At 40.3% G+C, this 25756-nt stretch overlaps 1 protein-coding gene across 1 annotated transcript in view; it reads right to left on the reverse strand.

Moving 5' to 3' along the window:
• The window catches only part of LOC115219378 (protocadherin-18-like), a 91376-nt gene that overhangs the window by 46577 nt on the left and 19043 nt on the right, over positions 1-25756 (reverse strand). Inside the window, exon 2 of the mRNA XM_029789539.2 lies at positions 4655-7099. Coding sequence (XP_029645399.2) covers positions 4655-7066 — 2412 coding nt within the window. The 5' untranslated portion in view covers positions 7067-7099. The remainder of the gene's footprint in view (positions 1-4654; positions 7100-25756) is intronic.

Genomic DNA, 25756 nt, shown 5'->3' on the forward strand with positions numbered 1-25756 from the left:
CTGTTTGCTAATGCAGACATATTTAATATCCTTACACTTTATTATGACTAAACCCTGCTTACTAGTGGCTTCTCCAATAAAATATAACATATACTGAACATGAAGTTCCAAATCTCACAGCTAACTGTTGTATCAAACAGTACTAATGAGATTCTCTCTATCAATTATACAAATACTCGTCATTATCACTTTCTTAAATCGTCTGAGACTGATACTTCTTTCCCTTACTATATTACACCCTGTCAACCCAATCAAGGTTGCTAGGTATGGATGGTGGTTTTTGTTGGACATGTCACAGGATGGAAAACAAAACCTATCAATGACAGCTGAACTCAGTGGAATAAATTGTCATCCAGCAGTTGAGGCATGTAAAAAGTACAAACAATATAGTAATTTAAATTTGACAAATTTATGTTATTTATTAACTAAATTTTTATGTTTTTATAAAATGTACTTGCATAGCAAGTGACCTGATCTGAGATCGTGTGCTGAAACGAAAACAATTGCAGCGGGGAAGGTGTTTATAAGCCACTTAAGAAACACACAAAAACCGTTAGATTCACTTCAACATTTAAATATAAATTGTCAAAATATTTTCTTCGCTTTGAGACCGCGACCTGTTCACTGACAAAATTCCGTGCTGCATCTCGGAATTTTGTCAGTGAACAGGTCGCGGTCTCAAAGCGAAGAAAATATTTTGACAAATTATATTTAAATGTTGAAGTGAATCTAACGGTTTTTGTGTGTTTCTTAAGTGGCTTATAAACACCTTCCACGCCGCAATTGTTATGTATTTATATTTAATAATCAATTATTAAAAGTATTTATATTTATAATTTCAAGTGTAATAGGTATAAATGAGTTTCTAGGTGTGAGGAACCCTCATCTTTTATGAGGAGAAGGTAAACTGTAACACCTCAGACTTCATTCGTATCTAAGGAAGTAAACTGATTCTTATTTTGGGGGCAAATGAATGCATTGTTTACAGAGTGGGACTGGCCCTATGCAAGGCCTTTCCTCATTCTAAAAAGCTTCAGGCATGCCATTGCGTGATGTTTTTCAACATATCTTTATTGTGTGCTGCGTGCAATGGTTGGTTGTGACTGGAAAGGGCAAAACACTTAATGAAAATTTCAATGAAGGAATGAGGGCATGTGTCGTGTGTGGGCGAAACAGTGTGGGTCCCCAGCAGGGCCAAGAGAAGCCATATTTGTGCTGTTCAGGTTTAAGAGAACAAACAAGCAACAGCATTGCTCAAAATTGGGTTGCAACCATCAGGTATGTGTGTGTGTATGCATTATGTATGTATGTATGTATGCGTGCATGTATGTGTGTGTGCATGTATGTATGTGTATATGTATGTCTGTATGAATGTATGAGTGCGTGTATGTATGTATGTACGTATGTATGTGTGTATGTCTGTAAATGATGGCTCTGAACACCATTTCTGTTTAATAAATTTCTCCTACAATTGTTTATTGAAGTCGAGATTAAAGTAGAAGAGCCAAAGTTCCACACATGAAACTCAAAGGGCCAAAGGGCCGGGCACTGCAATCAAACTGGGAACCACCACCCTATAAAAACCTACTTAACCACAAAGCTATGATACCATTTCCAACACCTCCACCCCCACCAACAACACCAATGTCCCCCCGGTTCTGTGACCTTAAACCTACAACTTAGTCTTCAATAATATAGAATTATAAATTCACCCCTCTCATACATTCTTTTCTACTCTAGGCACAAGACCCGAAATTTTTGGTGAGGGGGCCAGTCGATTAGATCGACTCCAGTACGCAATTGGTACTTAATTTATTGACCCTATCGAAAGGATGAAAGACAAAGTCGACCTCGGCGGAATTTGAACTCAGAACGTAAAGATAGACGAAATACCTATTTCTTTACTACCCACAAGGGTCTAAACACAGAGAGGACAAACAAGGACAGACAAACGGATTATCAAGTCGATTATATCGACTCCAGTGCGTAACTGGTACTTATTTAATCGACCCCGAAAGGATGAAAGGCAAAGTCGACCTCGGCGGAATTTGAACTCAGAACGTAACGGCAGACAAAATACCGCTCAGCACTTCGCCCGGCGTGCTAACCTTTCTGCCAGCTCGCCGCCTTTACCCCACTTCATACAGTGAGTGACTCTAAGCTATCATTTGGAACGTTTCTAGTTTTCAATACCAGAAATAAAGCACAGAATAGCAATTAATAGAGTTCGTCTATCGCCTTCTTTAACGCCATCACCTGGTCCTTGGCTGTCTTTAGGGAAATCCAATTTCTAGAGGGAAAGGGTTTATTTTCTGAGAACATCTCTTTCTTTCTTTGTTGCTTCAGACAGGATAACAAGAAGTCGTGAGCTCTTACTCGTTTCGTTTGACTTATCCATAAAGATATTCATTAAAGTATATCGGCAGTAAACTGTTACAGAACGGTGCTACCCTGGTTAGAAGAGAGTTCTGCAATTAAAACTCTAGCTTTATTTAGAAGTAAACATTGTTGAACGCTGATGAAATTTTCAGATTAACTGAGAGAGGCAAGGGGAACAACTCAATGTAGAACTTACTCGGGAGAGGTTGAATCTCAAAACCAGAAGTTAACGATTTTGTTAAGAATGTAAGGGAGGCAACCCATAATATTTTCCCCTTCAATTTTTCAGCGTTTCTAACGTTAGAAATATTCTTTTCTGCTGTAGGCACAAGGCCCGAAATTTTGGGAGGGATTAGATCGACCTCAATACGCATCTGGTATTTAATTTATTGACCCCCACCGAAAGGATGAAAGTCAAAGTCGACCTTGGCGGAATTTGAACTCAGAACGTAAAAACAGACGAAATACCTATTTCTTTACTACCCACAAGGGGCTAAACACAGAGGGGACAAACAAGGACAGACAAACGGATTAAGTCGATTACATCGACCCCAGTGCGTAAACTGGTACTTATTTAATCGACCCCAAAAGTATGAAAGGCAAAGTCGACCTCGGCAGAATTTGAACTCAGAACGTAGCTGCTGACGTTCTAAGCATTTCGCCCGGCGTGCTAACGATTCTGCCAGCTCGCCGCCTTCAACATTGGAAATATTGCCAATAATTAGAACCAGGTTAATATTCTGTTATTAATTACTCGGTTAATTGCACCGAGACGAACCCGTTCCACACATCAAATAAAAGGACGGTTAGTTTTTCATACGGCACCGACATTAACACACATTATTAATTAATATATATTCGTTACCTACATCAATTAATTGTCTTATTAATTAAGCCAACACACACTCATAAACAACATACCTCGTTACACTCTCCTAACTCACAGACAATCCGCATATAGAGTAATAATAACCTGCTAAAAATAGCAGCCAAACCTTCCTCATATCACTCGCGAGCTTCTTAGAATAGAGATTGGCCCATTGTACGAAGACAGGCTGAAAAGTTCGTCGGGTGACTTTGAAGGAGTGATGCCAGAGGTATTAAGTCTTGCATACGTGAATTTCAATTCTTCTTATTGATAACTGTATTGTTTCTTCCCATGTAAACATCTGACAGTTCAAAGACGACTTCAAAAGAAACTGGTATCGATGTTCCTTTGAAAATGGATAAAATTTGGTATCTTGGTGTTATCAAGTCCCTGCAGAAAAAGGGTTTAGCCCTCAAGGACGTTCATTCTGATATGGTTGCTACATTAAGGGATGATGCTCCAGTTTTATCAACAGTGCAAAAGTGGGCAGTTTAATTTCGGAGGGGAAAGGGGCGTTTTGAAGATGAGCCAAGTTCTGGATGTCTGGCAACTGCCACCACCGAGAATAGCATGGATAGAATCCATCCTGTGGTGATGTATGAGAGGCAAGTGACTACAAATCAAATTGCCAATGCTGTTAGCATATCCCGTGAGAGAGTTGAGAGTATTCTGCACAATGAAGGTTTCTGCTGCAGTGGCTGTCACTTGAACTACGACTACAACAACAACAACAGCAGCATAATCAAATACTCCACTAATGCTGACCAATGAAAGAGTCATCACAGGGTCACTAGATCTGCTAGAAAGGTCAACCAAATCACCCTTAGACCGCTGTCAAGAGAAATATCTGTTTTATAATGTTTATAATTCTACAAAAAGAGGAGAGGGTCATGCCTAGAACGCCTTTAATTGTAGGCCTATTCTATGTTATTGGTGTTGGTGGTGAGGTGGTGTTATACCAGTCATACTACTACCACCATATAGTGTCTCTCAATTGTGTATCCCTAAGATATATCTTCTCACACGGGACCAATCAGCTTAAGATGGTTTTTCCCTCTGGTTTCAACCCTTCCCATGGAACAGTTGAATTCAGGACTCTTTCTTAATGAAACACTCTTCAATTTCATAGTGCTGCAGCTACTTCCACTCCTAACCTTTACACCCTACATGGTACCTGTTTACATTTATATGGACTGTGCCATCTGCTAGTTGATTAAGTTGTCTCCTAATTACAGCACAGTCCAGTTATTTGATTAACCAATACTAATGCTAGATCTTCCACTAATTAATTTCAAGTCCTAATTAGTTGTGATAAATTAATGAGACAAAGAAAGTGAACCAACCAGAATGAATTCAAAAAATTACAAAATGTGGCAGTAAATTTAAAGATGGTGAAGTGTAACTTACCAGCAGGACTGACTGAGGTCTTTTGTCAATGGTCGATGTGGTCCATTCACTTTGTGACTCATATTGAGGATAAAATTCGGCTTTAGTTTCGATCAACTGAGTATTCCTGGCCATCATATCGTTGGAACTCCTGTTTAGCGTGTCCGATTTCTTCGTGACGCATGTATAATGGCTTTTTTCTCGGTCGGAGTTGATTTCCGTGATATACTGGTTGTTCCGGTTGTTGTTACATCTGACCACACACAGAGTTATGGACACTACGATCGCCACCGACACTATCACAGCAGATGTGACAATAACAATGACCCAAGTTAAGTTGATCATTTTATCAGACTTTAACTGGACGGTGGACAGTGCTGGAGATGTCTTGTTGCTAACGGTCAGTGTCAAAGAGACAGTTGTAGTGGCTGACAGAACAGGAGTGCCACTGTCTTTTACAGCAAACTCCAGTTGATAGGATCCAGCATCGTTTTGGTAAACTGTCCGAGAATATGATAAGACCCCTGTATAAGGGTTCACCGCAAATAACTGTTTGATGTTTCCTTTGAGTATTTCATATCTGAGAAATGAATTCATATGACTGTCCCTGTCTGAAGCCCTTAAAATAGTGATCTCTTTTTTACTTTGGGGATGATAATGGACATCTAAACTGAAAGGGTCCGAACTAGGGAAGGTAAAATAAGGGGCATTATCATTCTCATCTAAAACTTCTACAATCACATTGGCTGTGTTATTTAATGAAGGATTCCCGTTGTCTTTGACAAATACTTGGAACTTATAAACATTTTGTTGTTCTCTATCCAGTGGTATAGTGGTTGAGATAAAACCATAATCAGTTATCTGGAATGGTATCACATGTTTGCTGGTACTCAACAGAGAAAAAGTCAGTTGACCTCCAGCTCCCATATCGGGGTCAGTAGCATTTATGAAACCAATGGGGAAGTTTGGTTTCCCATTTTCATAAGTCAGAAATTTAAAAGTATTTTTGTTAAACATTGGTTTAACATCGTTAACGTCCATTACTTTGATGGAAAACTTCTTTAGAGTTTGTAAAGGAGGGGTTCCTTTGTCTTGGCAAGAAATGGTAATATCGTAGTGATCCCTTATCTCTCTGTCAACAGGTTTTTTCAATGTCATTTTGTATTCATTAGGCCCCAAATCCAACAGCTGGAATTTAGCATGATGTAGGTCACACTTCACTTCACCATTTTTGCCCATGTTATTATCACTCACACTAACATAAGCTATAAAACTATCGATATTGATTTTCTCTGAAATCTCCCCCACATTTCTGCTTAACTGAGACACAAAATTAATATCAATAATTGGTGGATTATTTTCTATGTTTACCACCTGGATATATACTATTGCTGTTGAACTGAGAGGTGGGTCTCCATTGTCTCGGGCTTCTACTAACAATTTGTACGTCTTTTTATGTTTAGACGTAAAGTTTTTGCTCAAATAAATTGCACCCGAAGTTTCATTAAGATGAAAATATTCCCTAGCAACTAATGAAGTTTCTGTACTGATCAGATATGTCAGCTGACCATTTTTACCAGAATCCAGGTCAGTTGCAGACAACACGATCAGGGGTCGGCATAGTTTATGGATATTGTTCACTGAAGTGTTATAAATGTTTTTGGAGAAAAGAGGCAAGTTATCATTCTCGTCTGTCACCGATATTTGTACATTTAAGATGCTCTGCCTCAACTGGAATTTGCTGTTCTTGGCCACAACCTGAACCACATAACTAGCGTTCATTTCTCGGTCAAGTTTTTTATCCAAAACAATTCCTAACTTTGAACTTCCAGTCATTCTTTTAGTAACTGATAAAGAGAATGGTTCATTATTCTTCCTAAGTTCATATGTTATTCTGGAATTCTGAATGCTAACATCACGATCAATTGCACTGGGAACTGACCTCTCTACACCGTTTCGGTCATCTTCTGAAAACTGGATGTCAATTTTTTTCACTGGGAACTCGGGACGTTGGTCATTGATATCCTCAATGACGACTTTGACTTTTAATATTTTCATAAACGACCCCTCTTTACGGACAGCAATTTTGAGGATTTTGTAGCATTCCGTATTATACAAACACAGACTCTCGGCGTCTACAGTTTGTGTGGCGTAAAGTTTTCCCTCGTGGGTCACATTAAACAACTGGGCAGTGATGCTGTCTCGTGGCTTGAGCATGTCAAACGATATCAGGCTGTGGTCCTTTGATGCAACGTTGCTTAGCAACCAGAGATCGGTAGCGATGTTTCCTATGTAGCTGTTGGGACTGTTCTCTTCTTCCAAATGGTAAGTGACATCAACGGACTGAGCCACCGGGAAGAGGAAGAAGAAGAAGAAGAAGGAGTAGAACAGAAGGAGTTCCAACCGCATCACCAGAGATTCAGGCCTCTTCATCTCCTCAGCTCCTGCTCACCAGTGTTGACATTTCTGAAATGGGAAACATAAAGACCATACTTTAGACAAGGAGACAGGCGTGGGACGTTCGCGCGTATTGTACGAGTGCATGTGCGCAAGTGTGGTGGTGGGGGGGTCTGTGAGCGCGCATGTTCCGGTGATTGTGTGCATATATGAGTGTGCTCGGACACATTTATGTACTGAAGCAGATGTGTCTGTGTGAAGATGTGAAAATCTACATAAATGTGTGTGTGAGAGCGGAGGTAGGCCGTCATTTATCTCCAAGCAATTTCTGATTGAAAACCTCTTCTGTTTAGATCTATGTTTAGAACTAAATATAATGTAGTTCATTTTTTAAGACATTGTGATATGATTTTTCTATGGAGATACAGGCGCTATTTTCTGGCAGGTGAAATGGGAACGTTGTACCATTTATATTATAGGAAAAATATGCCATTAGAGTGGTTCAGACGATGTAAAGATATGCAGTAGAGTCGTACAGTGATTGCCTCCCTTGCTTAAAGTTATTTCCCCTTGTAAGGTTATCTCCCTTGTATATTGATTATTCCAGCTTCCAAGTCGCCGATTGTTGAGTTTAATATCAAGTCGAAAGAAAAAAAATGGTCGCGAGCCGGCTGCATCGTTAGCCCGCGGGGCAATATGATTAGCAGTATTTCGTCCGTCATTGCCTTTCATCCTTTCGGGGTCGATAAAATAAGTATCAGTCGAGTCCTGGGGTCGATGGAATGGACTTAGCCCCGTCCCCGAAATTGCTGGCCTTGTGCCAAAATTCGAAACCGTTCTCACTTAATCTGACACTACTAAGATTTATCTCTAATACAAGTTTGACTAACTGTACAAACGATCCCCACAGTACATTATTAAACGATATCCTCGGCCCCCGTCGTTTAAAAATTATTTTAATCTTGCTTCACCCGTTTCTGAAATCCCCCTCTTCACATCCATCAAAATATTCACAACTCCCTCTCGTTCATCCATCTCCAAGTTGCTCATCTAATATTATTTTTCCTCATCTTTACCTGTCCGCCGCAATTAGCTTCATCCCCTCCTCCATATACCTTTCATATCTTTCTCATCACTGAACCAAACCAATCGTATCTCTACATCTTTTTTCTGTTTAAACCCTGACTCTTCATCCCCTACTCTAGTCCAGGACCCAGTCGCATGTCAGATTAATTGACTGGCCACATCTCCTTTATTTGCATCATCTGAACCCTCTGATGCTGCACCGGATCGACTGTTAAGTGGAATAAGCTCGTGCTTAGTGCCTCAATGCAAGCAGGGACACCACAGTAATGGGGAATGGTTTCCAGAACAAAAGAAACCACTTTCAGCTAAAATGATATTCAGAATGCTTCATGGCTACTAAATCTAGAAGCAGACATGTAATATATAATAATAATAACAATAATAATAATAATTATTATAATAATAAATGCCCTGATGCAGTACCAGGCAGTGGCTCTCATGGCTTCTGATCTTAACTGATTGGAAGTGTTATCATGTACATTGTTTTGTCTTGGAATAAAAGATGGCCTACAGCAAATATTCTGCTCAATACCACAGATTTGCTTGTCAGTTGTTTGACTTTAACCAGTTGAGCAGGTCTCATGGTGGCTGACAATATGTGCATCTCTGATCATGAGCAGAAGTAGTGGGGGAGCATCATAGCCGTGTGTTGAGAGGGATTCTTTGGGGTTTGAATAATTCACCTCTGGAAACATGAGTGTTTTGTTCAACATCCTTAAACAACCCTTAATCAGGGACCGTTTGAGTGGGATGGGTTACCTGACCAGAAGAAAATTCTAACTGGGCCCCACCTGCAAGGTCATGCGCTGTTTACCTTGATACGAGATTACCATGTCATGCACATATGGTTGTAATGCATGTGCCTGGTGTACCCTTATCAGACGGGTAGTCATGATGGGTAGATTGAGCTTTGTATATTTTACTCCAATATCACTTTGATGGCATGCACTGCTCTCTCACTCAATAATAGTAATAATTATAATAATAATGAAATTATTGTATACAGTGCTCAGGTGCACCACAACTCAGCAAAAGTGCATATAAATCATATGCAGTAATGTACAAATGTCTGGGAAGGGAACAGTGTATGAGTCAGACACATGCTTGCCATGTGTATGGAGGGGAGAAAATCAGGTGTAGTGTTGGCGAATCTCAGGAAGCATAGAAGTTTTGAAAGTTTTTGTGTTACGTAAGATTAATTTTCAGGATCTAATCAAAGACTTTGTAATTAAAAAAAGTAGGAGAAAACTTTTGAAGTAAAATAAAGTGGAAGTAAATGAAAATAAACATTATTTTTCCCATTTTATTGTTAGTTTTGCTTCATTTTAAAAAATCAAAAAACAAAAAAATTATTTTATGGTTTGTTATTGTTTCTATTTTGAATTACATATATATATATATATTATATATATATATATATATATATATATATATATATATATATATATATATATATATATATATATATATATATGGGGGCACCGAAATCTTTTATGTGCTTAGGACTTCTATGGGTCTTAATCCAGTCCTGCCCTAATGTCAGATACAGTTAAGAAAGTTGCCGGAAACCTCCAACCTATCGCTAAAACACACTCACCACCTCCGGCACGCATGCATGCTGTGTCCTCTCACTTTGTATTTTCTGTTGCCACCAGCAATGCGAAAGAAGTGACCCCATCCCACAGATTAAAGTAAGGGCATGCAGTGTAGCATAAAGATCAGAGATTCGTGTACCTTAAGAAAATAGATGATCCCTTCATATATTATGAGGTCATGATGGGGCTGACCAAGACTGGACGATGGCTGGTACATATTGGTCAAGAGAGAGACAATTGTGTAGCAGATTTATACATGCACTTTCGTATGGCCCTTTTTATATCTATATATATAAAACTGTAGTTGTGTGAGTGTCTGTCCCCTTCGATTTAGATTCCTAACTACTCCCACATTTTGCGGTGCAGTTTAACCAAATTCGGGTATCTTATAGTCGTGATTCATATCGAGCCCGTCTGGGTATTAGCGCGCGTCTACGATGAGTCTACGATTTTAAAAATAATTTAACATCATTTTTTATTCCATTTTAATGCATATTTTTTCGTGTGTCGATGGCGGCGGAGTTGGCGTCGACGCTCACAGCTGCACCTGTGTTGCTTCTCCCCCTTCTTCCCTCCCTCGTGAAGCTGTGGGGAAGGGAGTGTAAGGAAATCAACGTCGTAAAGCGTTGTCAAGGAGACCAGCGTTCTTTTAGAACAACGACTTCATGGCTTGAAGACACCAAAACAGAAATGGCTAAGAAAGCCCGAATTGGCATCTATAAGGGAAGTAACTCTCTAAAAATGCTTATATAGTTATTTCCCTTACAAATCCGAGCAACGCCGGGCGATACTGCTAGTGTATATATATAAATGGCATGTCGAGCTCTAATTACAGGGATCGCACCGCAAGAGATTCTCTTCTCCCCATTATCAGCAGGAGCCGGGTGCCGGCGTTGTTTGAAGAATATGTAAAATATAATCATGAGTGTTGCTCAAATTTGTTTTTCCCATCAGCGAAGGCTGAGGCTCTTTGTCAATCACTAATTACAAAGATGGAACCCACAACAATCTACCTCGTTAATCAAATAACTGATGCTAAATCAACAAGAAAAGTGATCCCAGGACCTTTAAATAGTTACTGAGCAAATTCTCCATAGAAATACATATATATGTGTGTGTGTGTGTGTGTGTGTGTGTGTGTGCATGTATATGTTTCTGTGTTTGTCCCCCACCACCACCATCACTTGACAACCGATGTTGGTGTGTTTACGTCCCCTTAGCTTAGCGCTTCGGCACTAGAGACTAGGCTTACAAAAAATAAGTCCTGAGGTCGATTTTTTTTCAATTAAAGGTGGTGCTCCAGCATGGCCACAGTCAAATTACTGAAGCAAGTAAAAGAATATGTGTATATATATATAATGCAATCAAGAAAACAGAGTGTCCAGGAATAAATATAGAGAAACGTCTGTTATTGAACACGTGTACAAATATAAGCAGAAAGAATACCAGTGGAACATTCTCATTAGAATATCTGTCAGATATAAGCATAACAGAGCGGATATTGTTGTTTGGGACAGACACGAAAATGTATGAACTGTGAAAGAGGTTAGCTGCCCTACTCATGATTAATATCACTCTGAAAAATCAAGCAGAAACTGTGGACAGCTGTTTCAAAGCTTTCAGATTCTGTATCCAGATTATAAACCCACATTTATACCAGTAATAATTTGTGCACTTGATTCTGTGGGTAAATGCCTAAGTGACGATCTGGATAAGCTAGGCTTTTCAGGAAAAGATATCAGCCAAATGACTCACATCTTACAAATACAGTGCTCAGGTGCACCACAACTTGTCAAAAGTGCGTATAAAGCATATGCATTAATGTACAAGTGTCTGGGAAATGAAAAGTGTATGAGTCAGATGCATGCTCGCGTGTGTATGGAGAGGAGAAAGTCAGGTGTAGTGTTGGCGAACAGTAAAAATATGCAAAATTTTTCTCAAGTTTAAAATGTGCTTTTGTTATCTCCATTCCAATGGTGGAGTTTTGTATTTTTGTTACAAAGCAGCTCCTTCCTCAGACGAAGAATTTAAATAATCAAAAACAGAAGAGAACACGTGCACACATAGATCTGGAGAGATACACGGATATACACACGTGTGTGTGTGTGTGTGTTTACATACAGATACACCATATACAGCCCCTCCTCCCCAGACACTGGTTCTAGGTGATCGATCATGCTCAAGGAAAAACCCGAACCTCCAATTTAGTACCAAGACTGTTTCAGCTAAAACCTTCACAAGGTGAGCCTGTTCCTACCGAATTAGAGCGATCTAGGGGAACATACAGCAAGAAATAGCCAAAGTTCCCAGCATGAGGACTTACGATGTCAACAGGTGAACTGGTGGAAAGGACAATACCAGACAGACTGGCTATGAAGGTACAGCCCTAGCGTTATCTACATTGATGGCTATCTATTGCAGTCTCGCTGCCTCAGCCTGTATGTCACAATTCCCATCCACCACAGAAGATGTCTTGGAGACTTCAGTGCGTAGAGAGATATAAACAGTTCCAATCAGCTGACAACCAACTCAGAGATAAAACTTGGAAAGAACGGGAAACGGTGTCAACATGTAAGGGAGATAACTGTTGTTGTACTGACGCGATAATATTTAATGCGTGTGTGCAGTAGCTTTGCGTACGTTTATGCGTGTATTGTGTATGTGCTTCTGTATGTTTGTGTGTGTGTGTGTGCATATGTCTATGCGTTTATGTGTAAGTACATAGTCCAGTGTAATATTTTTAAAGACTGAACTGTGTGAGTCAGTAGAGCATCCAGTTACAAGCCCTGTGTCCATATTTGTTCCGGCTACTCAGGTTGTGAGTTCAAGCCCTACCCAGGTCAACTTTACCCTTCATCCTCACGGGGTTCTTAAATAAAGGGTATTGATTGGACAGAAATGTGAGAGTAATCCCTGAGATGACACTGGTACCAAGCTGTCAAGACAGGTGACTTCCATATATGGGTAACAAAATGGTCTTGAACCTAGTCAAGGCCTGTGTCATGGGAAAGAAGTATCCAGCTACGGATCTAAGACCCCACGGGGAATATATACAGGGCTTGGGTTTGAACACTCGTAACGTTGGTCCCATCTACTTTCTGCTCAAACGGTGTAGTGGCATGTTTAAGACATTCACTTTGCAGCCACTTGGTTCTAGGTTCGATTCCTCTGTAAGGCACCTTGGGCCAGTGTTTTGCCTCATAACCTCGACTGAAGTGACCGGTGGTGTTCTGTTATAAACCTGTACCTAACGACGCTAATGTTCACCATTTGGGATTGTATAAATAAATAGGTCACTGGTCAAAGCATCCAGATGGCCATTTGGTATGGCAGATGGATGGAATGGGGCTCAGCCTTAGGTCAGATCTGATCTAGAAAACTTCAGATCGATAATATTCTAACCATGGCCATCACTCGTATTAGGAGTGTAAAAAAAATGAGGCTCCGTAGACTTTCCTGTTGCAGAAGGTTCATGGATTGGTTGAGGTTCTTTGAACTTTGCTGCCCCTTAAACGTTGCAGCTAGATTTTCAGTCCCCAACAAGATTGATAAAATAATGATATAGGGTTTGATTTTCATCAATATTCATCTGATCTTGGGGAATCGTTTGTATGTTGGACAAAATGCTTAGCGGTATTTTGTCTGCTGCTACGTTCTGAGTTCAAATTCTACCAAGGTCGACTTTGCCTTTCATCCTTTCAAGGTCGATTAAATAAGTACCAGTTATGCACTGGGGGCAATATAATCGACTTAATCCGTTTGTCTGTCCTTGTTTGTCCTCTCTGTGTTTAGCCCCTTGTGGGTAGTAAAGAAATAGGTATTTCGTCTGTCTTTACGTTCTGAGTTCAAATTCCGTCTAGATCACCTTTAACTTTCATCCTTTCGAGGTCAATAAAATAAATACCAGTTCTGTACTGGGGTTGGTGCAATTGACTTAACCACTGCCTCAAAATTACTGGTCTTGTGTCAAAATTTGAAACCAATATGCGTCTGTTCTGGAACCAATCAATTTGATAATTAAATAGCAGATGGTAGGACATTTTTTCCAAGAACCAGAGGACACTGTCCACTCTCTGATGCCATTATCGTGGATTCCTTTGCCACAAGACATGCTTTTGTGTCATTCCTGAAGGTTCTACCATTTTATTAGCAAAATCAATAATCATTTGCTAATATCCAATGCTATCAATTAATTAGTCTTCTATCAATTATCTTTTAACCCACTGGTGCCAGCGGCTCTGGAAAATTCACCATAAACATTTTTGCTATAAGAAAATTTACCTCAAGAAATTTCACCATAAAAGAGTCCCACAAGCAAAATGTAAACTAGAAAACAGATTTTCAAGAAATTACCTTTCTCTAATTGACGAAGTTGTCATTTTAAGAAAACTACTAATCTTTTTCTTTTTTTTTTTCTGTAATTTATTTCTTTTTACGGAGAATTTTCCAAAAATGTCTATGACGAAATTTCCTATAACCAGTGCTTGTGGCCCTTTTAAGGAGAAAAAGGATTCTTTTGAGACAACTAAGGAGACAAACTAGGGAAAGCTATATTGTTGGGAAAAGCCGATTGCTCCATGAAACAATCTGCCAAGTTACCATATTCAGACATTACTGGCATTGGCCCCTTCTCTTGTCTCCCCTACTTTTCCTCTTTATGTATGCGTGTATGCATGCGGGTGAGTACATGAGTGTGTGTGCGTGTGTGGTGTATGTGCTTTGTGGCATTGGCAAACGTCTTCAGGTCACTCGACCTCAATTGCTGGAGGCATTCTTTTATCAGCTTCAACAACTGCTGGGATGATAACTCTGCAGTCAGTCTTCGGTGTGTTGTACATAAACAATCAGCTCAGATCTGTGGTTAATGGTCACCTGTAACGCTTTAGGTGCCGAAAAGTTTCCTATCAAGTCAAAAGTTGGCAATGATTCCTGCCTTCCTTTCTCTCCTTGTAAGTTACTGTGATCACAAAGAAGAGGAAAATATTAAAATGCACAACAGCCAACAGACAAGCTGGTCTGGCACCCACACCATTGTCCTTCTATGGAACTGGTATGGGCAACAAAACTTTTTAACCCTTTCGTTACTGTATTTATTTTGAGATGCTCTGTGTTTCTTTCAATTACTTTTAAATATAACAAAGAATTTAGTAAAATAACTTACTCGTCATTAAGTTAGTGTTAGGAACATAAATTTTGACTAAGGTTTGGTGGAAGATTTTAATTCAAAACTTATGTAAACAAGACATTTGTACTCAGAGCCAGAGCCAGTTTCAGCTGGGTTGGTAACGAAAGGGTTGAGGAAACCCTACAGACGTTCTGTGATGAGTGTATTAAAAACTTTAGATTGATCCTCAAATAGTGATTGACTAAAGATATTTCATTGGTCCACAAATGTGATGAAGTGGTTCTGATGCTGTTCTCCATATGTCTCCTGAAAGTGTTTTTGTGGTGACATTCATGTTTACAGCGCCTCGGTCCCTACAGAAGCCACTCTTTGACTCTGAGACTGATCGAACCCATTCCATTGGAGACACTATAGATTCCAGTGACTAAACTCTGGAAGTGGCAGATTATAATCTCAGATAAACTTTGGTGGCCTTTGAAAGGCACAAATAGAGGATCTGGCAAGATTTCTGCCTGTCCCCCTCAAAAAAAAACATCCTTTTTAAGAAATTTTTTTGACACAACCCCACCCCACTTTTCAGTTATGGGGAATACAGATCTGCAAAAAAATTGGCAAAAATCAGCATTTTTTAATTACCACCATTTCCTTCATTTCTTACTTTTTTCAGAAATCTTTTTCTTTTTTTTCCAAAATATGCGGAATAATACGGAGATTGTAATTCTGAAAAACATTTCCAAAAATTTTTGTAAAATTTTATCTTAAAATTTTTGTTGTTTTCTAAATATGCAGAAAAATACAGACATTATGATTTGGACAAACATTTCAAAACACTTCTGTGATTACGGTTGGGGTTTTAAGGTTAGGGTTAGTGTTGGGGAAACAGTCAATATTGAAGAATTTGGGGGGAGTGGGGGGGGGGGAATTTTACAATGCTGATTTTTGGCAATTTTCCAGAACCTCCGTATTTGAAAACGGGGGTCTTTGGCAAAAACAATTTTTTGAATATACAAATTTGGGAGAAAATGGGGTTAGGGGTGGAAGTCTTTCTAAGGATCTTTCTAAATGACCACCTGAACCAAAGACCCCATCTACCAGACAGTCTTCTGCATGAGTATGTGTCACAGACTTCATACAGTCAACATATTAAGGCCTTCCAACCATTTCACAACCAATATCTACACAAGATTCTCCCAGTTAATAACAATTCCGCACACAGAAACTTCTCGTGGAACGAAAACCGGCAGCATCAAAGATACATTATACAGGAGTCAACTAACATGAGTCGGACATGTAGTGCGAGTCCGCTCCTGTCTTTTAGAGTCCTGTATGTCCAGCCACATTACAGTCATTATTGGATTGGATGATCAAGGAAATTATTCAAACACCACCTGAAGACTATTAGTTTTATCAAGTTTTAGAACGATGACTGGCTGAGTTGACCTTGGCAGGAATTACTATTTTCCCAACAACAATTTACAGACATTTCAACATTTCATTTGATATTTTCTCAACAAAAAATGTTAAATACAACTGAAAGAAGATCATGGAATAGAAGTCTTGGACACTAAACTCTGCTTGTGAAGGAAGACCTGTTGAGGCAAGGGAAATCAAAATCAAAATCAAAATCAAATTCGATGACTGGCATCCGTGCTAGTAGGGTGCTAAGAGCACCATATGAGTGTGATTGTTGACAGAGCGGCTAACCGGCTTCCGTGCCAGTGGCACATAAAAGGCACCATTCGAATGTGATCGTCACCAGCATCGCCTTACTGGCACTTGTGCCCCGTGCTAGTAGGGTGCTAAGAGCACCATCCAAGCATGATCGTTGCCAGAGCAGCTAACTGGCTTCCATGCCTGTGGCACGTGAAAGGCACCATTCGAGCGTGATCGTTACCAGCATCACCTTACTGGCACCTGTGCCAGTGGTATGTGTAAAAGGATTTGAGCGAGGTCTTGGCCAGTACCACCTGACTGGCCCCCATGCCGGTGGCATGTAAATGCACATCGTTAGGAAGGGCATCCAGCTGTAGAAACTCTGCCAGATCAAGATTGGAGCCTGGTGCAGCTATCTGGTTTGCCAGTCCAGAGTCAAAATCGTCCAACCCATGCTAGCATGGAAAGCAAACGTTAAACGATGGTGATGATGATGATGATGAGAATTGTAGCATAAATGAATCCAAAGCCACACACACATATATATATATATATATATATATATATATTTATATATGTATATGTATATATATGTGCGTGTGTGTGTGCTTATACATATATCAAAAAGTTCCCGGACTACTTCTGTAGTGAGCCAATAGATAGCAGCACACAGTTGCATATGCAGTGTGAGAGCTGGCAGTGACCTTCATGAGGCAGTGTGCTGAGTGACATTGCTGTGTTTACTTGGCAAATTGTGAAATTTGTGTTTTGCGATCATGTGCATGGTGTAGTCTGCGACTTTTGTCTTGGACAGGAAATTGGAATAAAGAACCAGCATGAAATGTTCGTGTTAAACAATGTCTGCTACAGAGACATTAAGCAGGCTTCAGAAAGCTTCCAGCAATGAGGCAATAGGTCATACGCAATGTTTCAAGTGGTACAGGTGCTTCAAAACCAAAAGAATGTCCCTGGAAGACTATGAAGAATCTGGAAGATCTTCCATGAGTGCCACCACCAGTAATATGGAGAAAATTCTTCAGTTTGTGCATGAAGATCGTCGGAGGACAATCAACGGCATTGATGATGTTGTTGGTCTGTCGTTTGGGACAGTTTGGGTCAGACCCAACGTCTGAATGGAACATGCAGCATGTCTCTGCCAAGTTTAACCCTTTCCCTGCTGACCACTGAACAGACAGAACATCGCATTGGAGTCTGTCAAGATTTCCATCAACCGATTGTCGCTGGTGACCCATCCTTCATGTCAAGGGTCGAAGAAGGTACAACAGAACCTCAGCTCAATCAAGAGCATGCTCAAATTTTAGTTTTATCATCCTCCATTTTACATCAAGAATTCCCCCCCCACCTCCAGGGCCAGAGAGTCCTGCTGCAATATTTTGAAGCGTTTGAGGGAGGAAATTTGGTGAAAGCAACCACTTCTCTGTGGAGTGTGAAGAATTGGATTCTTCATGATGACAATGCACTTTGTCACCAAACTTTCCTCATTCATGAGTTTCTTGCCAAAAAACAACATGGTACCACTTCTGCACCTGCCCTATTCACCAGATTTAGGCACCTGTGGAGTTCCATCTCTTCCCCAAGATGAAAAGGCAGCTCAAAGGTCACTGTTTTAACTCTGTTCTTGAGATCCAGAGCGAATTGCAGAAGGTCCTCGACTCGTTTATGAAAAACAATTTCCAGGCCGGATTCCAAAAGTGGCAGGAATGCTGGGGCCAGTGTATTGCTGTGCAAGGTGACTACTTCAAAGGTGATGATGTTAAAACTTAGGTAAATAAGTTATATTTTATTAAACATAACTAGACCAGGAACTTTTTGATGCCACCTCGTATGTGTATACATACATATACATATATGCATATGTACAATGTGTGTGTGAGAGAGACAGACAGACAGACAGACAGAGACCAGTCTTTTCTGTCAAACCTGGTGTATTAAAAACATGTTGGAACTTAGTCCTAAGCCATTCCTACATCTTAGCCATTCCGACATCTTAGCCATTCCTACATCTTAGCCATTCCGACATCTTAGCCATTCCGACATCTTAGCCATTCCGACATCTTAGCCATTCCGACATCTTAGCCATTCCGACATCTTAGCCATTCCGACATCTTAGCCATTCCGACATCTTAGCCATTCCGACATCTTAGCCATTCCGACATCTTAGCCATTCCGACATCTTAGCCATTCCGACATCTTAGCCATTCCGACATCTTAGCCATTCCGACATCTTAGCCATTCCGACATCTTAGCCATTCCGACAACTTAGCCATTCCGACATCTTAGCCATTCCGACATCTTAGCCATTCCGACATCTTAGCCATTCCGACATCTTAGCCATTCCGACATCTTAGCCATTCCGACATCTTAGCCATTCCTACATCTTAGCCATTCCTACATCTTAGCCATTCCGACATCTTAGCCATTCCGACATCTTAGCCATTCCGACATCTTAGCCATTCCGACATCTTAGCCATTCCGACATCTTAGCCATTCCGGCATCTTAGCCATTCCGGCATCTTAGCCATTCCGGCATCTTAGCCATTCCGACATCTTAGCCATTCCGACATCTTAGCCATTCCGACATCTTAGCCATTCCGACATCTTAGCCATTCCGACATCTTAGCCATTCCTACATCTTAGCCATTCCGACATCTTAGCCATTCCTACAACTTAGCCATTCCGACATCTTAGCCATTCCGACATCTTAGCCATTCCGACATCTTAGCCATTCCTACATCTTAGCCATTCCGACATCTTAGCCATTCCGACATCTTAGCCATTCCGACATCTTAGCCATTCCTACATCTTAGCCATTCCGACATCTTAGCCATTCCTACATCTTAGCCATTCCGACATCTTATCTATTCCTCCATGTTTGGTCACCATTTCAACAATCAAATTGGTTTGTGGTTGACAATGATTGCATTGTCTTCCGTTCATTTGTCAGTAGATGTGACACATGATGAATCCCTAAATTTTTTTCCTGGTACTAACTTCTACAGTTACCTCCTCCATTACAATCTCCACGGACAGCCAGACGGTAGTTTCCACGAATCACAACATCAGCAATTGCCATGCCATCACCATCCATTGTCGTTGTGGAAGATCTGCCTGACTTGGAATCCTCTTCAGTGGATGTTCCTCCAAAACTCATCCTGCTGCCTCAACTTCTGACATTACGTGCAACATTAGAAATGTCTCCGTAACAGCTTTCCCCAATTTTAAGCAGAATTTCACACAAACACGTCAGTCTTCCAAATCCGTCATTGTTTATCTTGCAATAAATCTCAAAGTGTGCTAAACCTACCTTCACTCCGGCACCAATAGCACCATAATTGCCAAACATGGTGTGATGGGGTCATCCTGAAGCTGAAGGTCAAGCTGTTCCACACACAGCAGCTGATTGGCACAGTTTTGAAAGTTTTAAAACTGTTTTGGACAGACGTGACATTTATTAAACTAACAGCAATAACAACAACAACAACCACATAGTAAAGCTCATTGATGATCACAAGAGGCGTAAGATGCTTCATTCTCTCGTGAAATTTGCTTTTGAGTTCAATGCAGGATGTCCAGGCGGAACAGCATGATGGAAGTGCAGCAACTGTTGTTGCAAGGAAGAGGCAGGAGAAGAAAATTGTGCCTGGAAAATATGTGGCCCGTAGCAAGCAAACTGATGTGGACCAGAAGCACAGCCATCAACGGAGCTCAAGGATGAAGGCAAAGAACAAAGTCTTCATTTTAGCTGTACAAAATCAAAGCTTATTGATCCGGAACTACCAAACCAATATGATGGAAAATGGAACAAACCAAAAGTGCCAATTCTGCAATGATGAGATTTAAAGAGAGGACCACTTAATCTTTGGCTGTAAAGTTTTAACACCAGAGTTGACCAATATTTACCCTGGTTAATATGTTAGCATTATAAAACCAAAACTGTTGATAAAATTTCAATAAGCACCACCCTGAGGCTGTAACTGAAGGAGAAAATGTAACGATTCTTTGAGACGTTCCGGTACCCACAGACCAAACCACCAAAGCTAATAAACCAAATATTGTTGTGAAAGACCAAAACAATAAAAGCAACACTCAACCTGAGTATTCCTTTATTATATATATATTATTATATATATATTCCTGTATTATATTATATATTATTATATATATATTATTATATATATATATATTCCTGTATTATATTTACTCAGTGAAAGAATTCGATAAGACTTTAAAATATAAAAATTTCTTCATTGAAATCGAAAAAAACGTAGCATCACCAGTGATTGTAGGAACACTTTGAATTATCAAAAAAGGAAATGAAAATGATCTGAGACTGACCCCTGGCTTACCATCCATGCAAGAAGTGCAAAAGATTGTTTCAACAGGTATATGACACGTATTGAGAAAAGCAATGTCACCGTGTGATTTGGTTTTTGCTTTCTTCTATTTTCTTTTTCGTTCTTTCACTTAACTTGTCTTTGTAAATGAACAATCTGGTGGGTTTATTTTAATGGATTATTGATGTATACAGTAAGTTTCTTTGCCCCAGGTGTCGGGAGGACACTCGACAAGAAATGGAAACAAAATTGAAAGGAGAAAATCTAATAATAACAAGAACACTCAGAGAGCACAAACCTCCACCAAGGCAACACCAACATCCTCTCAATGATTAGCCAAAGATAATTTTTTAAATGAGAATATCTGAAATAAACTCGACTCTTCTCACGCATGAGAATACTAAAAATGAACCCAACCCCTCTCAAAAATTAAGTTAAGAAAACAGAAAAATAATCCAGAATTCTTGTCTGGTATTGGATTGATCCCAAAATCTAATCAGTTCGTGCCAGGTACATGGCCAAACATCTCTGAAAGTTTCATCTGAATCCATCCATCAGTTCTTGAGATATCTTATCTACAGACGGCAAGCGCAACAGAAAACATTACTTCCGCCTTCGCTAAGGCCGAGGTAATAATAATAATAATGATAATGATAATAATAATTGTTTAGCCACAGTAATAATATTAAAGAAGCGAATACAAGAAACAAGGCAGTATTTTTTATTAATTGTCAGGTTGAAGTGATTTACATCTTTGCAACCTTCATAGTTCAATGTGTGTGTGTGTGTGTGTGTGTTATAGTCTTCATGGACCCCATTAATTTTGATTGAGTTGAACACCTAACATATCTTTTCTGATATTAACATTCACTGCCTCAGACATCATCTCCGCAATGAATGAAACAAATGTTATTCGGCAAATGATTCTGATAGATTCCCCATCAGTGCTTGAAGGGATGCAGACACCCAACTTGCACTCCTTCTAACCAACTGCAAGAGAAAATCTTTCGACTTTGGCGAAATACCAAAATACTTTTTATCCCAATCTGTCGTCCCTGTCTTCAGAAATGGGAACAGTTCTCCTGCAGTTAACACTCACCCAGTTTCACTCTGCTCCCATTTCATCAAACCATTTGCAAAGATAATGAGATCAAGGATAACTGGCTTCCTGGAAAGTAACAATCTCCTAAATTTCACAGAGTATTCTTTCCATTGAGACCGAGTCTACCTAACAAAGCTTTTACCATCACATTGATGAGATCCTTGAAGTTTTGGGAATGGACTTCAACACTGGTCTTATATATCTTGACTTCAGCAAAACCTTTGACAGAGTCAACCACAACATCCCACCATTAAAATGACCCCATATTGGAATCAATGGTAAACTGCTGCATTGGATCGAGTATTTCCTGGTGGACAGAACCCAACAAGTTGTAATCGATAGAATCGACTCAAACTTCAGCAAGTATCCCATGTGATGTTTCCCAAGGGTCTGTTTTGGGCCCACTTCTCTTTAAAGTCTATATAAAGGACATCTTCAGTGTCATCAAGTGCAGTAAAAAATGAAAGACCACTCAAAGTTTCAAAAATCTCATCAAGGGAAAAAGAGACCGAACAAAACTTCATTCTGGTCTACAGATTATGAGTCAATGGGTGCAAAGAAACAATATACTGCTGTGGGGGAAATTTGAACTCATACAGTTTGGGGAAGAGAATGTGCTCAAAGAACGAAACTTTCTTCAGTCAAGAGAACCACACGTTACATCCAATAATATCAGGAACTTAGGGGTAATTGTTGGCAACAATCTCAGTTGCAGTACTCACTTCAATAATAAAATCAATAATACAGTTCTATATTTAAGAGATGAGGAATTATGTACATTATTTACGTTATTTACATTTGACAGATATTTGTTCTCATCTTGTTTGTTGTAAACACAATGTTTCGGCTGATATACCCTTCAGCCTTCATCAGGTGTCTTGGGGAAATTTCGAACCTGGGTTCTCATTCCTAAGGTATTTTTCGATGTTATTATTATTATTCAGGTCACTGCTTGGAATTGAACTCGGAATTTTGGGGTTAGTAGCCCGTGCTCTAAATCACTATGCCATATGAACCCCTGGGTTCTCAGAACTTTCCAGATCAGAAAGCTAGACATCATTATCCCCCCACTTTTCCCCTCCTTTGTACAGCCATACCTAGAATACCCAAACAAAACATGACAAGAATCGAGTCACCCCAGACAATCATCATTCAAAATATAAAAGACACAACTGATTTTCATTATTTGGACGACCTTAAAACACTGAAACTTTATCCTCTCCATTGCCGCCGTGAGCACAATATAGAGCACATACCATCATTATTGTCCAAATGACATTAACATTAAGCTCATAATTGAGAGCCCCATGCCATACATCATTGTCAACCCTTAGATGTTACTGTTCCGAATCCTAGGACCCGTTTTCCATGGTGTATAAGTGACCAAGATAATAATATTTCCCCTGAACAGGGCACCAGTCTGTCACAAAGTCACTCATTTACACCTAAGTAGACTGGACTGGTTTTTAGTGAAGTGCTTTGTTCAACACATCATCCAGTCCAGGAATTAGAAAGAACAACATTATGACCGTAAGAGCAACACCTTAATCTTTCCCTGCAAAATTCAGGCTAACAACACATAAATACAGGGTAACACAGTTTCTTTTCCTCAACAGGCCCTGCTCTATTTAACCTTATTCCAAAACAAATCAAGGAAGAAAATGTTCCCATCACCTTCAAATGAAACCTGGACAAATTCCTTCCAGGGACACCAGATAAGCCTGGTACATCTATACCTGGATACATCCCAGCTAACAACTTCCAACTTGAAGGGACTTTGATACCACACAGCATGACTTAAAAATGACTTAACAGATTCTGTCAGGTGGTGCTATTAAGTTAGACAATGCCTGGGCTTAATTCTGCATATTTAATTGTATATTTTTTTTAACGATTTTACCAACGAATTTATTATATTAGACTTAAATATATACATAAGAATGAGAAGAAAAAAAGTTAAAAATAATTCACCACCTTAGGTTGAAAATTTGGGGTTGCTGGGAAACCTCTCTAATGACTATTGGGGCACACCAGTAGTAGCTGCCAGTGAAGACAAGAATCTCATGGTCAATGGTCCGACCCCACTAAAGATCTCGAACATCACAGGATGGAAAATGTAGTTGGCCAACAGGTTGTGGTACTTCAGGATTTTGTTCTGCTCAGCTGCCGAAGCTGTGGATCTCACCCTGACTGCAGCATCCAGGATATGAGAAGATGCAAAGGAGTCGCTAAATGTGACATACCAGACAAGGCATCTGCCTTGCGACCAGGGGCACAGGGTGAGGTAGTCAGGTCTCTTCCCATCACATCTGGACAATCCAGATGGTTCCAAGATGGAGGGGATGTTTACCTGGGCCAAGCTCCTTTTGAGTATCAGGTTCAACTCCACATGATGTGCAAAGCGACCAGCATTCAGGTGGCAAGAAAGGCTGTAGAGGCCCGTGGAGTCGAGGAGCCTGCCACAATGACAGATCAAACCTGTGCATACGTCTGCTCCCACTCTGAGGGCAATGGAGACACAAAGTTCATCCAAGCTGAGTAGGCCACCAATGTTAGCTGCAGGGATGGCATCAATCCAGTCATCTGAGTACTTGGCGCTAGCAGACAGTGACACCTTGAAAACTGGTCTGACTGGGTGAAGAGGGAGTCAAAGGTGGACTTCAAAATTATGTTGTCCCAGGATTTCTGACTCTGGTAGTCCTCCACCTTCTCAGGTGCAGACAAGCCCAATACCCTCCAGTGTTGGAGAGCTTCATCCAACTCCTTATTGGGACTGGTCCATGCTGGTGGGAGAAGATGTTGCTCAACAGGATGGAGCAGGCGTGAGTGGAGGAAAGGAAGCAAGGGAGAGAGAGGGATGAACACTTACGAAGACCAAGACCCCCAGATTGCTTGGGCAATGCAGCCTGATCACAGGACATTGGAGGGAGCCCCTGACATTGACTAAGTATTCGAGTCTCTCAAAGATTAGGATGTTGAAGTGTTGGAGGCAAGATGGGAATTGTTGAGAGGAGCTGATTCAGAACAAATATAGAAGCTTAGGAACCAAAAGGTAATTTCCAAGTATGAAGAAACCTTGATGGGGTTCCATTGCTTCAATATTCTTCAGCAGATGCTCGAGGGCAGCCACCTTCGACTGGAAGATGGACTCAAAGGCAAGGTCAATAACTGGGGCTCCTAAGGATCACCAAACCGATGAAGAAGGGACTGCAATGGAAGGGAAGGACCCTGCAAATAGGTCTATAGTTTGCTGATGTTGAGGAGCTGGGTGGTTGAGGATCGAAAGCTCACATTTTGAGCTGTTTACTTGGAGACCCTGACGACCAAGCTCCTCCTCAACCATCTTGTTTGCGACGGTGGGCGAGAACCTTGTCCAGGGGTCCCCCCAAACAAGCATCATTGAGATACCAGACGTTGAGGTCTAGCTTAATCCCCATCTTGGAGATGTCATCAATGCCCAGTGCAAACAGGGCGGGCCCGAGTGGGTTGCCCTGTTGGGCTCCTGAGGCAGAGATGATGATTTGGTCACTGAAAGAGAGGTAGAAGGGCGCACGATAAACTTGCCATGTGGGACCTTCTCTCTTTCTGAGCCGAGGAGACAGACAGCCCCTTTAATGTGCATATATTGTATACGCATTTATACATATATATATTTACACACACACAAATATGTATGTATGTAATATGTCTATCTATCTATGTATATATGTGTGTGTGTGTGTGTGTGTCTGTTTGTGTTTCTGTGCATTTGCAATATTTCTGGACCCTTTTTTGACCCTTTTTATGTTTCTTTCCCTTTCTTTCTCTCCT

This window comes from Octopus sinensis, linkage group LG14 (genome assembly GCF_006345805.1).
Source record: "Octopus sinensis linkage group LG14, ASM634580v1, whole genome shotgun sequence".
Classification (NCBI taxonomy): domain Eukaryota; kingdom Metazoa; phylum Mollusca; class Cephalopoda; order Octopoda; family Octopodidae; genus Octopus; species Octopus sinensis.